This window comes from Sturnus vulgaris, chromosome 3 (assembly GCF_052056855.1).
Source record: "Sturnus vulgaris isolate bStuVul1 chromosome 3, bStuVul1.hap1, whole genome shotgun sequence".
In the NCBI taxonomy this organism is placed as follows: domain Eukaryota; kingdom Metazoa; phylum Chordata; class Aves; order Passeriformes; family Sturnidae; genus Sturnus; species Sturnus vulgaris.
This window is the reverse complement of record NC_142245.1, coordinates 81,476,925-81,495,053: the sequence shown is the minus strand read 5'-3', so window position 1 is coordinate 81,495,053 and position 18,129 is coordinate 81,476,925. Positions and strand designations below refer to the sequence as shown.

The window sequence follows — 18,129 nt, the reverse complement described above, 5'->3', positions numbered from 1 at the left end:
GAGGGGGGGACAAGATGCCTGTTTAGATTGAGCAGGGAGTCCCCCTGGCTGACATTTCCCATCCTAGATATTTTCCTTTTTCCAGCTGCCACAAATGATTCAGATGGGAAAAAGAGAGTCAAGGGGATAATTTTCCTCTAAAACTGAATGAGACTGTGAGGAAAATTACATGAATATTTAACTGAGGCATCAGCTTAAGAACTGAAATTCAGTTTGACATTTATCAATCCAGTTGCATGGAGGAACAGTGGAGCAGTTGTCACTGAAGCGACAAAAAATCAAGGAAGTACAGTCCAGGTTTGAGCTTTGACATTTGTTCAAAGAAATGAGTAACTTATATGGGGAAAACCATTCACATACTAAACTATTAAAAAAACTCCAAACCTGAAGAGTGAACATCTAAATAAAACATGAAGTGTAAATGAGAGGAGAAAGGTTAAGAACAAATGCAGCTTACCAAAAATCCATGCTGAGGAAACCCAAGGCAAAATGTGACCTGTACATCTACAAATATCACAATAAAGCTGACAGATTTTTTTCCCTTCTGGAAATTAAGACTTATTTTTCTGGCTTGTGGGAACAACAGTGAAGAGAAGAGAAAAAGTTTGTTACCTTGAATGTCATCATTGAAAGTGCAATACTTGTTACGGTACTTATGCAGGAGGCGGAATGCATTGGCATTAGCGAAATCCTCAAACTGAATGAGGCAGTTCATGCCATATCTAGAAAAACAAGAAATTATGCATTATGTTAAAAAAGTTTCAAAATTATACGTTAAAAAGCTAGTAATATTTGTGGTCAGATTTTGAATAAAAGTATAATGTGAACCATACAACTCTCAACATGTTTCTATTATATTCGTTATCTTTACTTCATACAGATTAATTAGAAGGCATAATCATACTACTAATAGCATTTACTCAGTTCTAAGTTATGAATAGAATAGATCAGTGGAAAAGGCCTTCTCCCTCTGCAGACATCTCAACAGAAGTCTCCACTGAGCAATTACCTAGTGAACAAAAAAGGTCCCTCCCAATGCAAACCACTCAATAATTCCATGGTTGTACTTTTTGTTTTTTAAATATGGAAACTCAAGACTCCTGGCATTAGATTTGTATGTCAATAGCTAACAAGTAAACAGTTGCCCTGCTGTGCCAGCCTAAAATGAAAATTAGTAAGAAGTTAAACTAAATTAATATTACTACTATAGATCATGGAATGGTTTGGACTGGGAGGGACCTTAATGATCATCTTGTTCCAGTTCCCTGCCATGGGCAGGGACATCTTTACTAGACCAAGTTTCTCAGAGCTTCACCCAACCTTGCCTTGAGCACTTCCAGGACAGGGCATCCACAGCTTCTCTGGGCAATCTGTTCCAGTGCCTCACCACCCTCAGAGTAAAGAATTTCTTCCCAGTATCTAACCTAACCCTACTCTCAATCCGAAGCTGTTTTCCCTTGTCCATGCTCTTGCAAATATTGCCCAGTTCCTTATACGCATTTTTAGTAGTACTGTCTCTGGATTCTTTGCATACCAGTCACATATGGCATTTTCAAGTACTTTCTTAAAACCAAAGCAAAAAAAAACCCATAAAGCAATGAAAATATATCTACAAAAACTACACAAAGACTGGATTCAAGCTCACAGGCATTTGCAAGAGGGCAAGATTTCAACAGCACACATCCTGATTGAGCTAAAGGAGGCTTTCCTTATTTGCTAACAGCACAAATCCATGAGAGACAGTCAAGCTGTCACTTCATGCTTCATCCAAAAAAGCAATACATACATATAGTGAGCAGTGCAGTGTAAATATATTATTTTTTTCTTTAAACCATACATGTGTTTGGCAACCATATTAAGCACAGCTATCAGTATTTTTAAAAAAGACAGAAATTCCTGTGACTAAACTCATTTCCATGGAAAACACATATTTACAGCCATATTACAATTAGCCAAATCTATGGGGATTCCACTGGCAAGAATGGTAATCCTTGCTGAAAATAAATACATCTTCAGGTTTGATGGAAAAACCTGGACTTCTTCAGCAGAATAATGACAGGGAACTGTTTAAAAGAAAATTTGGCAAGTCCAGTACAGTAAATCACAACTGAGTTCAAATAAAAAACTAGAGCTAATTTCAATAATTAATTTAAATGTCTAATCTGATTCAGTTTTTGACATAAATTTCTGTGATTCCATAAGGGTCCAGGAGCTGACAGTTGCATAATAATATGAAATTAATGAGATTATCACTCTGGAATCCTGGAGCTTGGTTATATGTGTTTCTTGGATGTCATTAGGCTGGTCTGTTTCTTTATTTTACCATATATAACATTCCATTTTCTCATCTGCATTTTATTTTTCTCTATTTTCTTATCCATTACCTTTGTAGACAAAGACCAAAACTCCCTGTGAGTTATATTAAAAGAGCACCCCTGTAGAAAATAATCATCCTATACTGGGCACACTATCCATATTAATTCTCTGAGCCAGATATTGTGCCTGTTTAATTAAAATGGAAAAAATGCAGGTAGTCTAACTCTGGATATCTGAGATAATGGCATCACAGTAGAAAAATTTCTAAGCAGCATTCTTATGCATTGTAGGTGTAACACCTGACATCCAGGCAAAAACTTGAGATTTCAGTGCTGCACACAACCAGCAGTACCTCATAAGACTCATGAATTTTGAGGTCTATGTTCTCCAAAAAGTCTAATCAAATCCAGTAGCTGGGTACTCATGAGAGACAAGAAAATTACGCACTGTTTCTCTGCTTGGAGTATTCTTGTTCTCAAACCTACTAACAGGTGAGACAATACAAAATAGTTAATATCAGTTAATATCAATTAATTTTGTTCCAGAAAATCCGTTAGCAATAATGAATTGGCTACAAAGGTGCCAAAAAAAAAAAAAGAAAATCCGGTAGATATTCCTCCTCAGTGTGCAACCATAACAAATGCACTAATGAATTCTTGAATATTTTTGGGCTCTGGAAAACACTTATCTGATAGCAATAGCTTGGCATGAATCCTGCTTAGGACTGATAGATTTTTGCAGGCAAGTGTTGTAGCTGTGAATTTGTCTCTTCCGCCTGTTAAGGATGTGTCACTGCAGTAGCTGATTAAACAAATATAAATTGTCCCTAGAAAGTGATAATCAGATCACTGTTTCCCCTTGTAAATCCTGTTTTGTCACCCATGCCTTTCTGTGTACTTGGATTTTAGATTCCTGCTCCAAGTCACTCAGGCAGTCTGAATCAGGATCCAACTGGACAGAGGTTCAAAGCCGTATTTCCTTTGTTTTGTTATGAAGAGAAAATGCAGACGAGAGGTGGCAAGCTTGCAACATCATATTTGTCATCAAGTATGGGAGGCAAATGCTGGACAATGGATTAAAATGAACCATCCCACTGAGTAACATGTGGTTGCCAAAAAACAATGTCTCCAATACTTCTCCCAATTACAACATATTTTTTGTGACAGTCTTGGCTAAGTTGTCCCCATTTATAAGGAAATTTATATTCAGTTGTGTATGACAACAATGTTAATGTTCCAAATAATTCAACAGAGTACATCTTTGTGTAGCACACTGGAGAAAAATGTTCACAGCTCTATAACCATCCCAAATATACAGTACAAGTATTTTGGCAACTCAGTACTCTTAAGACCTCAACAGGGAAAACCCTCAAGAATCTGGCTTTTGGTGACAGTGGGAGCTATAAAAGTTTGGGCATAATTTTGAATTCAAACCATATGATCAGTAAAATCCATGCTTACTTCTACAGCTAAGAAGCTTTTCTGGATGTATATTTGGATCATTTGTTCTCACTGCCAGCCATTGTTTTGGAAACCTTCCTAAAAGAACAAGTGGTTGCTTTTTAGGTTTTTAAAACTTCCAAACTCCTATTTGACTACTTTTTTTAAAATTTGTTCACACACGCTTGGAACTGAAAAAGCCTTAGAAACAATCAGAATTGGTTTCTCCTTCCCATTCCTAAGAAGGAGCAAAGCAAAGTGATAGCAACATTGGCGCTGTGTTCCTTGCCTTGTGCGTCATGCAGCTGCCCTGCCAGCCAGAACCATTTATAGTGCACCAGGACAATGTGGAAATTATCTCCTTCCTCCCCGCTCCCAATGCTGTAAGCTTGCTCATTACCATATATCCCACTGCTCAAAACAGATTTAAAGCATAAAGAACACTGCTACAAGCTCCTCTTTGTGCCAGGGTTTGCCTGGATGTCTTCCTGCCCTCCCTCCTAACAACTCTTAGGATCTGGGTGCCTTCTCCTCCTCCTCTCCTCCGAGCTATCTTTAACTTCATTTCACAAGGCAATTGAACTGCTGCAATGAGGTCAATACTTCCATCCCAGCACCTCTTTTGTAACCCACTGCTTAAATTGCAGGCAATTTGAATGAGGGGGTTAGAGTTTTGCACAATAAATACTACATATATATTCTGTGGAAAAGGTGACCCAGATGAGATACCCTCCAGCAAGCACCCCAGCCCCTCTGCAGCAGATGGTACTACTCATGCTGCCTCTCCAACAGCCTGATGTGCTACAGCTGCACAGGACAAAAATCTGTCCAAGGTGCAGTGAGCTCCAGCCAGTTCTACAATGCAAAAACCTTCCCAAAAGAGGTATCATTAAATTACAAATAACTTTCTCTGTCCTGAATTGGACCAGCAAGTCAGACAGGACATCCTTCACAGGAAGAGATTTTCTAAAGAACTTAATAGAAACTGTCAGCATCTCTGCTTTCCACATGAAGGACTCTGTTTAAAATTCTTTTTTTATTCCCCTGTAGGCAACCACTGGTTTTATTTTAGCTACAAAAAGCATGCACTTTCATAGGGCTATTTTTCACAGCCATTTTTTCCGTTTCCAAACCAATCCTTTCCTCAATGAGCTCAGTCCATATCCAAAGTAGGCATGGAGATGTGGGAGATGGCAGCATTTAGCACCCACCCTAGTAGCAGCAGCAGACCTTCATTCACATTCTCTTAAGGAAATACAAATTTACAAAAGGTTTCCATATTACTATTCCCTGGCACAACCACAGTGCTGTGGCACTGTACCAGTGCTTCTAACACTCTTCTGCTTGCTCTTTCCCTGTCCTGAGCAGATTTGGTATTCATTTCCATGGCCTTTCTATACCAGGAGTAGTGAGGAGAATGAGCTGGAGATGACTGATATTTTTCTCCCTTTTCACCCCCAGCACTGCTACATGTGTGAGCTTCACAGCCTTGGGAATAGAAAGGCTCAGGAACAGAGTGGTGCTCATTTAGAAAGGCCTTGAGGGTGGTGGTCCTAGATGTTGTTCATAAGCAGAGAAGAAAAAACAGATTCTATGCCCACAGACAGGCCCTATATACATAAAGGGCTTCTCTTAAAACAAAAAGTAATTAAATAATAAGCTTTTGTGGTATGCTAACAGAAACATTTGCTTCAAGAAAAGGATAGTTGCTGGTTTTAACCTAATCTGTCATCAGCCATTTGTGTGGTTGCATCACACTGCAGCAGGGACTATTTGCTCTTTAAATTGAAGCCTTTCAAAGTAAGTTGAAAACAGTTCTAAACACACTCAAAGTTTTTGTGCATTTTCAAAGTGCTGTTGAAGGATTAATATGGATGCTCACTAGTGAACCTGAACTAGATTTCTTCTGCTTCAACACCTGATTGAATTAAATTCCAAATGTCTTAGGATTGTCATACATAAAGGCTGCAAAAGAAGTAAGTTACCACATTGTAAAATTTTATTTCTTCTTGTTGCAAAACTATTTGTCCTTTATTTTTTGATTTTTATATTTGTTCCACAGTATAGCACACAACAATGTTGTCAGGAACTGGGCTTTATCATAACTTAGACTTTTCCAATTCACATGTATAGACTTTTGTAACAGAATTAGGGAGGGTGGTGTGAATGAAGTATGAATGGAAATGTGTGCATTACTGTATGCAGCTGCAAAACAGAGCTGAAAACACTGCACACACAGATAACAAAGAACAAAGCCAACTGAAGGAAAATTTAAAATGTCTCATTTGCATCACGATGTAAATGATGAAATGTAAATGAAATTTACATCATGATGTGGCCTGAGCTCTGGTAAGGCCATTGCAAAGACACCTCTAGGACCAGGATCTTGCACCTTGAAAACAGCAATAATCCCTTTCACAGCACATCACCTGTGCAGGCACAGCAGGTAGTCATGCTGCAATCTGAAGAAATTCAACATGAAGACATACAGACAAAAAATTTGTGGAGGCTGAAGTAAGAAATACCCTGAGGCAAAATAAGCAGGCCAGCACAGCTGCTGGATCTTAAAGGCATAGAAACCTGTATAAAATCAAATCTATCACCACTTATCACCAGAAGCTCAGAGAAAGCATTGAGGACTTGACAGCCAGGGCCCTTTTGCCTTCAGTGTCACACGCGAGCAACCCTGGTCAGACCATATGAACACAAACATGCTGATGCTTTGAATATGTAGGTATGAGACTGAATAATAAAATCAACTTTTTGGAATATTCTTAACATAAATCCACCTCTCTGCTCCATAAGAACTTTCACCGAGTGCTGTCAAATCAATTTCCTCTGGTGGATTGTGTCAACTTGCTCCCTCTCTGCTATGAAACAGTCCTCTCAGCAGGAAGGTAGATGGATGATGCAGTACTGAGACACAGCATAATGCACGTTATACAAATAAATTACACTTTTGAAAGTTCACAAAGTCAGATGTGAGCCAAACCCTTAGACTCAGTTCTTGACATGCCCAAACATCAGCTCCAGCAAACCAGATCACTGCCATGAAAAAATACACCACACAAACTTCCACAAATGCAGAGGTATGAGGACTTGCCTAACACTCAGGTTAAATCTGAAGAGGAATAAAACTATATTGTAAATTTTGATGCTTTCCCTCCTTAGGGAAAAAAAATGGTTCCATGTGAATTTGAAGTAAACAGCAAATTGAATTATTGTGATGGTTTCTCATGAATTCGCACTGGTTCCCTTCTTACCTGATCCTGACCCCACCTAAGTCAAAAGTAAAAGTCCGGGAGCCTGAAAATGTAATTCTACTTGTCTCCTAGCTATTCTACTGCTTTTTCCAGTGTTACCACTTAGCTGATTTAACTGTGACTTAGACCAAAGAACAATCTCAAATTACCTTCAGTTTTACATTCACTTAAAAGAGATGAGTGCAGATTTGAAACAGATGACCTGAGATTTTTTTTTTCTCTTTTCAGCCTCTTCGATTTTCTTTAGAGACTTGGCACTGTGACACTTTTGGCTGAGGGAAGGAATAGTACTGAACAGATGGATTGGTCAAGTGTCTGAGCAGACGAAATCAGAAAAACAGAAAATCAAGAAAGAAATCCATCTCAGCTGAAAATAGTAAGTAGTTTTATTCCTCATCAATCTTTAGCTGTAGCTAAAGGTGTGTGTCACTTCTTGCCCTCCAAAAAAATATAGTGGACTTTGTTAAACCCTTCAAGCTTACTTTTAAAATTTTAATTAAATGGCTTTATGTTAAACCAAAAAAGAACTGTTTTTATCCAAAAAAAAGAGTGCGCAAAATACATTACACTGCTTGATAAATCATCCTACACAACTTCAAATCATTTGAACCAAATTTCAAATGGGTGTTTCCTGGTACTTCATGACTGCAATCCTTAAAAGTTACTGATTATTACAGTCTGGTTCAGATTGTCAGCAATTTTACGTTGCCAAGAAAAATACCATAAAGCCACAATTCTGAGGTTTGCACTGGTGTTGGTATGCACCTGCACACCCTACAAATTAGATTTTTAATGCTCTAAATTTTGCAATAGCCATCAAAAAGAAGTAATTACAGCAGCACTCAAACAGTGGTCAACAATTGCACAGGGCTGTCACAAGGAAGACACAGATCTTTTAGTATAAAAGATACTAAGTTATATATATTACTATTCATAATTACTGTGATTAGTGGAATCGTTTATTCCAAGAAGCCTGGAGCAAGACATGTTTCTCTGGACACGTTCTCAGATTTCTGTAGGAAAACGAGAGCTACTCTTGGAAAAGGTAAAGGTTTCAATTTGGCTGGACAAATTAGATGTGTATTGACTGTGTGTGGCATTTTGTTTATACAAGATGCATTTTATTTTCTTCAGAATGAACCTTCACATAGTCACTGTCCAGAGAGTAACTTTTCCCATTTTCCAAAAAGCAAGCAGGGTCTGGATTATAGGAAAAAAAAAAGATCCTTGCCTGATAATTCTACACCAGAAAGTTTCCTAATAATTTTAACTGTATTTTTTTAACTGAATCTAATAGTATTTAAAGATACTACTTTATTAAAGCCTAATTTCTTAAGGTATTTCTTTAAACATATGAAAATTCCAGCCTGAGTCCCGAGGACTACTCCTTTGCTTTAACTTAAGTGCCTGTTTTGATGCCTCAGTGAATGAGGCCTGAGTGATTTATGGCAAATGCAATTCCTTTTTGGAAAAGGTATTTTTTGCCAGAATCTAAAGATTGCTAAGTAGTTTTAGGAGGTTGAACCAAGATGACTGAACTTCCTTACATATTTGATTATATTTCTATGAGATTATAGGTATTTTTCCCAAAATAAAAGAGGCAGCTGGATAGTCAAATTAGTAGAAAGCCTGGGGCAGCACATCTGCTCTTTCCCTCTGCTACTTGAGGTATAATGAACAGATGGAAATCTCAATTCCAGCACTGACAGCCTTCATCTTGACTGTTAAAAGGCAAAGAAGTAATGAGCTTTCAGAAATGTCAAAAGGAGGTTGTAACAGGAATACTTAAAGTACTTCTGATAGATTAAATACACTCCAAATATGTGGATTGTTTGATCATTTATGAAGCACACCTCTCCCTTTCCCAGTTCTTGATGGTGTTTTTTAAGGCATTAAAATATCTTACGTACCTGCAACACAAATTACACTTGAGAAAAAAGAAGCATATTGGAGGCTAGACTGGAGAAATGGAGAATACAGAATTTTAAGAAAAAGGGAGCTTACTGTTTTCAAGGCATTATTTAGATAGCATACTGTTTGACCTGAGGAACTGTGCCTATTATAGTGGAATATTACAGAATCAGGGAATGGCTGAGGCTGGCAGGCACCTCTGGAGATCATCTTTCCACTCACCCACACAAGCAGGCTGAGCAGGACCATATCCAGACAGCTTTTGGACTATCTGCAGGGACAGAGACTCCACAACTTCTCTGGGAAACCTGTGCCAATGCTCAGTCACCTGAGAGTAAAATGTTTTTTTTCAACACTGAAATTTCTCTTACATTTAAGCAAAATGTTTGTGTCTTATTTTCTGTTGTCCTGTAATTGGGCACCATTTATAAACAGCTTGGCTCAGTCTACTTTAAACCCTGCCTTCCAATATTTGTACACACCTATGAGCTGCTGCTTCACTGGAATAGACAGCCCCAGCTCCCAGTCTCTCCTGAAAAATGTAAATTTTTAAACCAAGGATCAAAACGGAAGGATGCTACTCAGGATTAAAAAAAATAATTTAAAGCCATAGCTAATGGACATTTGCTATTGCTCAACAACTATCACGGCCAAAAAGGGTAACATAAATAAGGGCTGAACAGATATGGAATTATCAAGTATGGATAGAGCAATCATTATGAATACAAGCATCATAAAGTCACCGCAAAACAAGTATGGATAGATCAATCTCACCTTTATATTTTTTATAGTCTAAATAGCACTATAATGACCATTTCTGATGTCTGGAATTAGAGATTTAAAAATATTGAACCAAATTGATTCTAACCAAATGCCTCATTTTATGCAGAAGGCCAAGCTAGTTACAAAAATGTTTCCTGTCTATAAACGGTGAACATGGCTAAAAAATGCTTAAATAATACAGAATTCCTAACATTTTATTAAGTTGACATGCTCAGCACACTGTGAGATGACTAAAAGGGCTTACAAAAGGAAGGTTTTGAATGGCAATCTGAAAGAAACAAAGAAAAATTGCATTGCAGATGTAACAGGGGAAGGTATTCCACATTAATGCGAAAAAACCCTAAATCTTCTTAAGCAAAACATGAAAAAATAAAAGGTAGCAGAGCTGCATAACTAAAGCAGAGATGAGGCAGAGGTAGCAATAAAGCTGTGTAGAACCATGAAAGAACAAAAACTATTTTTGGTGTAGGAAAGACAATAAAGACATTTTCTCCAGAGGAAGTGTGAACACAGAGCATCAGAAGAAGAAGAGTTTGGCAGCAACATTTGGACTACCTGGAAGGAAACCCAGTTTGTATCACAGAGGCCAGAAAGTACTGTATTCCACAAGGGAGAACATCCAAGACTATAAATGTTTTGGAATCTATTTCAATAAAACATAAGCACAGAGAAGAACTATTCCCAGGGAAGGACATCAGAGTCATCCTATACATCCTAGTGACATGGAGAGCACTGTTACTTCCTTGGAGAAGACGGGTGGGTTCTGTTTGAGTAGCATTGCTGGTGCCATTTAATTTTCCAGCTCAGTGCTACTCAGCAGAAATTAAATATCAATAACAATAGGTAACATTTCCGGTGCACATCACATGTAAGATACCCCAAACCAGATAACATTATAAAAATGAATGTAAGCATGTGTTCAACCAAACTCTTTAGGTTCTGGGAATGGTGACCTGCCATTTCTCAGACAGCATTCTTCCTTCTTTCTGCCCTTCCCTGAGCATATACAAAGCAGTGAAAACCTGGATTACAGCTTCCATACCTTGCATGATTGTGAGAGTATCAGACACTCTCTAAAGATAAAGGCACCAGGCACTTTTGGGCCACAAGATTACTATCCTTTATTAAAATGCTTTTCCAATCAGCTCAGCAAGTGAAACTACAGTCCAAGTTAATAAATACACGTTTAATTTGCAGCAGCAAGTATCAGCAAGCTAAAGGAAATAATTATCTTTCAGAAGAAAATAAAATTTAATAGAAGTTCAGAAGGGCTTCATAGGCTTTACATAGTTGCCTTTAAGCACACTTCTCCTAGACTTGTGATGGTTGGCCAAAAATTGGATCACTTCCCACTCAATTATAGCACATTTTGCATCTCCCTTAGCCCACATGATTTTCTGACCAGTCACATCAGTTTTACAAAATGAAGTTGTGATTGCTTGGTTGCTCTGTGATTTCACATGTGATGAGTGATTTAAGTTATTCTGGACCAGGAAAGGATTGGTTCAGACATTAGTAAAGTCCCAAAACTTTCTTAGACCAATGACCACATAAAATCAATTCAGAACTAATCAGAAATTTTTAAACAAAAAATTGTCATTTTATTTGGTATTTTGTAAGGGTAAAAAAAAAAAATTTGAAAGAATACTTTTCTTAAGTACTCAAGTAATTTCTGTTTGAAAATATTAACCAGGATTTAAAGGAAAATCACATTTTATTACTACAAGCTAAGCACATTTTTATACTTTACTGATATGGTTTACATAAATCACAATATTCAAAGCTCCACACAAAGAGTAAAGCTTCAAAAATTAACCAAAACTCCTTTAATGACTCTTCAATACTCCAGAAGTTGCCCGTACTATTAATATTTAAATGTAGTCAAGACTTCATGTATTAACTTCAAAATCACTCCTAATTGGATTTTTATCAGGGAAAAAATTGAAGGAATGTTTATGAACCTTGCCACAGAAGTGGAATACTCAGGCTCAATAAAATGGTATATTTATAAGGGTAATGTTTTTCCCAGAAGTCATCATAAAGAAGTAACAGCCGCTCTTGCTTTCATTGCAGTAACAGAAGCCTTCTGGAATCCCGAGAGAAAGGGAAAGTATGAACATTGGATTTTACATTGAAAAACTGGCAACACTTCCAGCTCACCTACACTGGACATATTATTACCACCTGTGCTAGTGGCTACGGTTACTCTTTATCATCCTGAATTTAGCTTTCTTAAAAACTGCCTTTGAAATAAGTTCAAACTTTTCAGTCCAAACAATCTCACTGGTAAATTTATATTAAAATATTTATTAAAAATTACTGGAAAAAGGTTAATTTGAGACAAAATTAAGTGTCCCAGAAGTGTTCTAACTCTATTTTAACATTTTAAACAGGTGGGTAGAAGTTCTAAATGGCTCCTCCTCATTGTCTCAAATCCTGGGGTTTATATCAGTGATCTCAAAAGAGCACTGTATAAAATTATAGCTCTTATAATCAGGGACTAAGTGAAAAAAGAAAGTGGCTGCATGCTCCTCAAATCTGTTTATAATCCTCTGCTAAGCCAAATAATACCTATCCTTTTCACACTATTATTTACACTTTCCCCAGGGAACATCAGACGTGTACCAAATGGTCTCCCCATGTCTGTCACTGAGTGAAGGAAGAAATTAATGTTTAAGATATTATTTTGCATTATAAGGGCAGCACACTGAGATGCACTTTTTCTCTGATTTTATTTCAGGATGTTTAGAACATAATACTGCATCTAAACCAGAATCCTTGGATATGGCTGTGGAATATTGACTTTGCAGAATACATGCATTTCAAATTAGCTGGCTCAGATACCACCTACAGTGGCCTGCAAAGGTAGGATGTACCAAATAGTTCTAAAGAATATTATATTATTGTTTTTCTAAATTCTATTACTAACCATATTATTTGGTTTTTGTATATAACTCACATATACCTTGGATTTTTCAATATTAATTCAACAAAAAATCTTTGTATATATTTTAGTGGACTTGTTAAATTGCTTTTTGGGACATGAGCTGTTGGAATTCTCATTCCATTCAAGCACCATTGAAGATACACTGAAACTAGACCCAGGTCACACCTTTTTAGAAGGACTAGAGGGAAGGAAAGTTTTATACTCATTCCAGATTCTCTTTTTGGTGTTGGTCACAAAAACTTTCTGTTAATTGTAATTACTTATAAATTCTATTACTTCTATCAACCAAAATCATTAATAGATATACGTATTTCAATGACTTCAGAGAATTGATAGGCATGTTCAGGTGACCTTGCCCAAAAAATATATCTTGGTTACTTCAGTAAGTCCTTTGCTTGTGATATATTGATGAGAGATCCATCTGCCTTTTAAGATTAGTTAATATTCTTTTTCATTAGCCAATAATCTGACTTTCAGTCTTTGTTGTCTAGTGAATATTGAAATGTTCACATCCATAGTTAGAATTGAGTACTCATTATTTGAGTGTATTGTATGGAGAATAGTGTAGCACCTACTGAGAGGAGTTTAAGAGTGCCAGTTAATGCAACTTTACTTTTTTTCTGGGGTTACTCATTCACAAACCTATAGAGTTGGATTCTTCAGCTTCCTAAGACTACCGTGCATCTCAAAAACCCAGAACCTTAAATAACAGAAGAAATCAAAGAACTTTGCTTGCAGGGATGAATCATCCTGTCACTTCATGGCAGCCAGAAACTTATGGTCTGAGTAAGGAAAGGGTATATAATAGGTTTTGCAGAAAAAAATGTGCATGTGGGAAAAAAAAGCAAAGTATTCCACTCCTGTGCAATGTCTACACTATGGAATGAAGTGCATAACAAAGAAAATCAGGTGGTTTTTTTTTCCTTTCTGTAATGCTTTCTTGAGAATAAACAAGCTCAGCTTGAGCTTCCTTAGCATGCCAATTATTATTACATATCATAAAGCAGAGCTTTCAATTTGTCTGTGCACTTCCTGTGACTGTGAGTTTTCTGAAAGAGGTCTGATAATATATTTACAATAATAGTATACATAGTCTAAAAAATCTAAAAGGTTAATTATGCTTATTCTGTTAATAATATTACCTATTTCTTTCAACCACCTTTCTGAAAGCTATTTTCTCTGTGATCTAATACATATGAGCTTTTTAAAGGCTATGTTCAAGTGATGCCAAGCACAGAACACCCACAAAAGCCCTGTGTGACCCAACACTCTCAAAATACTTATTTGTTTTCAGAAATGTGGGGAGGAAGCAGAAAGAAGATATTACAATAATTTTTCTTCCAGTCATTCAGAAGCAAATACACATATGCACAATCACCCTTCTGGGAAGAAATGCTCGCATGGGGAGTTTTATGAAGAAATGTGAGTTAATAGATTGAATAATGCTTCCAGCTTGTACAGTATCAGACGAATATCTAAATGTGCATGTTCACATTCACTGTGGCATTCTGAGGTGGCTCCAAACATCCATCCCCCACGTGCTAGTTATAGTTCAGTGCCTGCATGCAATCCATAACATACTGAACATATGCTCTATTCCTCTAATGTAAACTGTACTATCAAAAGAATCTCATCTGGGTCTCCTTAATAAAAAAGCTCTTGCTGACAATTTTTCTCGTTACATAAGATAGTTTAGAGCATGGCATCTTTATCTCCCCTTGGTCCTCAGTCTCCAAATTCCACCTCTGTGGGACAAAGACAGGCTTAGATCTTGGTTTGAATAACGTTTTTATTTGCTTTGTAGGCTTTAGTAGCTAAAAATATGAATAGGGTCAGAATGATTATATCATAAGATTTGTTCATACTGGCAGGGTCATCTGTGTATTAAAATAAAAAACAAAAAATAGAAAGTAAACAGCAAATGTCTCTACTCACTGCCAAGAGACAAAAAACAAAAACTGTTTCCTAACCCTGTATCATATTGAATCATGTGCTCAAGCAATGCAAAAGGTAATGAAAAAAACATTGCTTCCACTACAAGGAGCTATGAAAGACAGGCTGACAAAAAATAAGAGTGGCACAAAGAAGAATAAATGTTACGCTTTGAAACTGCTTATTTACTTAGTTGTACATTCCATTGCAACATTCAATTTAATACATTAAGAGGGTAGGCTACTATAGCAGCAAACACCAGAAAATATCTGAATGTTGATCTCTCCTACAATTAGAGTACTTTGTATTTTCATAATTAATTTCTGTGAGTGGCAATAGTCAACAAAAATTAAAATTTATGTGATGTATGTTAATGAAAATGATGAATTGCAAAATGTATTTTGCACAAGCTTTAGGAGAGCTGCCATTTGACCCCAATTACTTAATGAAAGGATGACCAACTGAACATGGAGAGTGCTGTCAGTAGGGTATTACACTACTACTGAACCTCCTCCTTCAGGGTTCTGGAGGAAACTCCTCCAGGATTAAGGAAAATGTTTTCTTACACAGAAACCCAGCCAATTTCTTTTTGTTTTCATTTATCTCAGGGCTCTGACAGGCAACAATAAACTGAATTCAACCAAAAAAATTAGGATCAGATGGTGAACTGAGATCAGTTCTGCAAACTTCTCTTAATCTGACAAAGACAGCAGAAAAAAAGTCTCATTCTACATCTCTCTCCTATATGATTTAGGAAGCTCGATCATCTGGACCAAGACATTAGCTACTGTAGTCAGGGGATATTTTTTTATTGTTGTTGAATTTATTCAGTTTCTCATTCAAATGCTCACAGGACATTGACACAGGGATGGATTTTTGGTCAGGAAACACATGTCCATTACACTGTTTCCCTCCCCCACTTCCCTCAAAAAAGCCAGGAAAGATGTACAATAACTGTAGCTGCCTGCAAACTCTCTTCCCTAGAGATGGGAATAATGAGCTCTTGGAAATGTTTAAAGTCTACTAAATATGAAAAGCATCTAGCAATGATCTGGTAAAACAGTTTTAAAGCCATGAGAATCCACTCAATATCTCCAGCACTATTATTTTTAACTGAAAAACTAGGACTACAGCCAACTTTATACTTCTGGAATTATTATTGTTTTATAAATTTATACATATATACATACATATGCATCTTTTAAAATGTCTGAATTTCCTGGCATTGCATGTAGACAGCTAGGGCTTTAAATCTTCACAAAATTCAGTTAAATAATCAAGTCCCCACCCATCTCTAAATATTTGAAGTATAGATGTGTCCAAAATGCTTTCAGTTCCTTTCTTTTTTTTTAAGCCATTAAAAAAAACCCAAAAAGGCACATTAAGATTTTGTAAAATCATAAATACTATATAATTTCTGGGATTAACAACTTGGAAGAGTGGTAAGAGACTGTCTCTAGGGATTCCTTCAAGAGCCTCCTGGTTGGGGGCATGGATAGTGCTGTGAAAATAGTTAAAACATTTAAATGCAGTGAAGTAAACTTATCTTATGCAGTTTGAGTCATTGTACAATGGCTGTGACACAGCAGCTTCTGCACAGCATAAAGACTAATAATACCCCACAGACAAACACTACAAATATCTGCCCTGGATGTCCATTTGGAACTCCTAGATTTTGTTTCTTATCCTTCAATCACCAACAAAACTAGAAGTATCACAACTGCTATCTGACACTAGCCATATGCCCAGAGGTGGGCTCTTAGATGTAGCACTCAGCAGCTTAACTTTTCCAAGGCTTGGCTTGAGTCTCCAGCAAAAATTCTCAAACACTTCTGAAGACACAAGCAATAAATGCCATGACCTGAGCTCCAAAGGAATCTCATCCCTGTGAGGATGAGTGACACTGTGGCTTTCCCTCTCTCCTACAAAAATCTCCTCGTCAGCTCTCAGCTTTCATATCTAGTCCAAAAAAATCTCTATTGCCCTTTTTTGTAGCTTCAAAGTACTTTAAAGAAAGAATTTCTTAATACACTAAAGTGGTTTGAGATTATGGAATCTCACATTTTTCCTGATCTTCTTGCAGTGTTTACTTGATAGAATTTGAACATAGATCTAGTAAGTGCTGCTGTACATGACAGCCTTATCTTTATGCCAAGAGACAAACAACTTGTTCTCATAGAAGTCCGGGGTATGCCCTAAGCAGGACTATCTGGAACATACCAGATCTCTGAAAAAGCCAAGTTTGCAAACTGCAGAACCACAAACAAATCACAGAATCCATGTTTACTCCACCATTGATGAGTAAATATTCTCCTCAGCAAGTTGTACAATCCAAAGTGAAAAATACATACTTCTTTCAACATAGAGCCAAAGCTCACAGAAAACAGAATAGTTCCAGTTGAAAGGGACCTATAGGAATCACTTATCCTAAGTAATCATCTATTCTATGATTACCTATGATTATGGGCCGACCATAAGGCATATTATTAAGACTATTGCCCAAAAGCCTCTTAAACATTGACATAATGTGTTTCTCTTTTGTCTAAGAGATGGCTGGGAAATACAAAAAAGCTTGTTGGTGCAGAAGTAAGGCTGTGCAAAATTTAATGTTTACTTGGATCCCTCTAAACAGATTAGCTCTGCATGCCACTACCTGACCAGAGCAGATCTAACTGGGAGAGACTGAGCAAGCTGTGAAAAAGGGGGCTGCATCCCCAGCATTAAGAGCCAGATGGTTGTTACATGGAAAACAGGTGTGATCTGCCACTGGAAAAAAGGAAGAAAGGCATGTGGAGCAAAACTGACTTTCTTAAATACATTCCCATCTATTTACACTAAAACTCACTCATAATGACAATATGCTTTTGACTGTGAATTTGTGTTGCAGAATTAATGAAATAATAACTATCTTCTACAAAAACAGTCCCCAAGTTCTCACTTTTAATTTTTGTTTAGTAATAGGGTATGTGACTACAAATATTTTGGAAGTCTATATAACAGATTTGGAATTTTACCAACAAAATTAATAGTAATATAGGAGCAGTTTCTCGAGACAGTAGGATACGTGGCGAAAGTTCTAAGTCTGTATTCACCACATAGCCTTTTTTTGGATATTTTGCAGAATTTAAATCATAAACAGATGTTTGTGGAAAGAAACCGTCTCCTCTTTCTTACATACAATGTATTAATCACTCTAAAATATGACTATAAAGATAGTATCTTGCTGAGTCCTTTGTACTTAGAAATGTTACTAAATACTTAATTTGCATCCTATTTGGGACAAAGCTTAAGAAGCAAAATTTGAGATGCTTCAGTGATCTACAAAAACATTTATAAAAACTATTTAAATATTTCTTATTTTTAGTGAGGACAGTGATAGCAAGGAAGTATTAATGAAGCTGAAAAGCAGCAGTTTTTGCTTATCACCTGTTTATCCCTTGATAAGAGAAGGGTGGGAACTGTGGTGTGCTACGACAGAACCAAGCAAGGAGCCAAGGACGTGGGACTTCAGCAGCCAGCCAGAGCATGACAGAGACAG

At 36.9% G+C, this 18,129-nt stretch overlaps 1 protein-coding gene across 2 annotated transcripts in view; it reads right to left on the bottom strand.

Moving 5' to 3' along the window:
- Positions 1-18,129, bottom strand: part of ME1 (malic enzyme 1) — a 150,680-nt gene that overhangs the window by 35,396 nt on the left and 97,155 nt on the right. For both annotated transcript variants that reach the window (XM_014877783.2, XM_088162101.1), the window contains exon 7: positions 613-722. In XM_014877783.2, the coding sequence (XP_014733269.1) occupies positions 613-722 (110 nt within the window). The remainder of the gene's footprint in view (positions 1-612; positions 723-18,129) is intronic.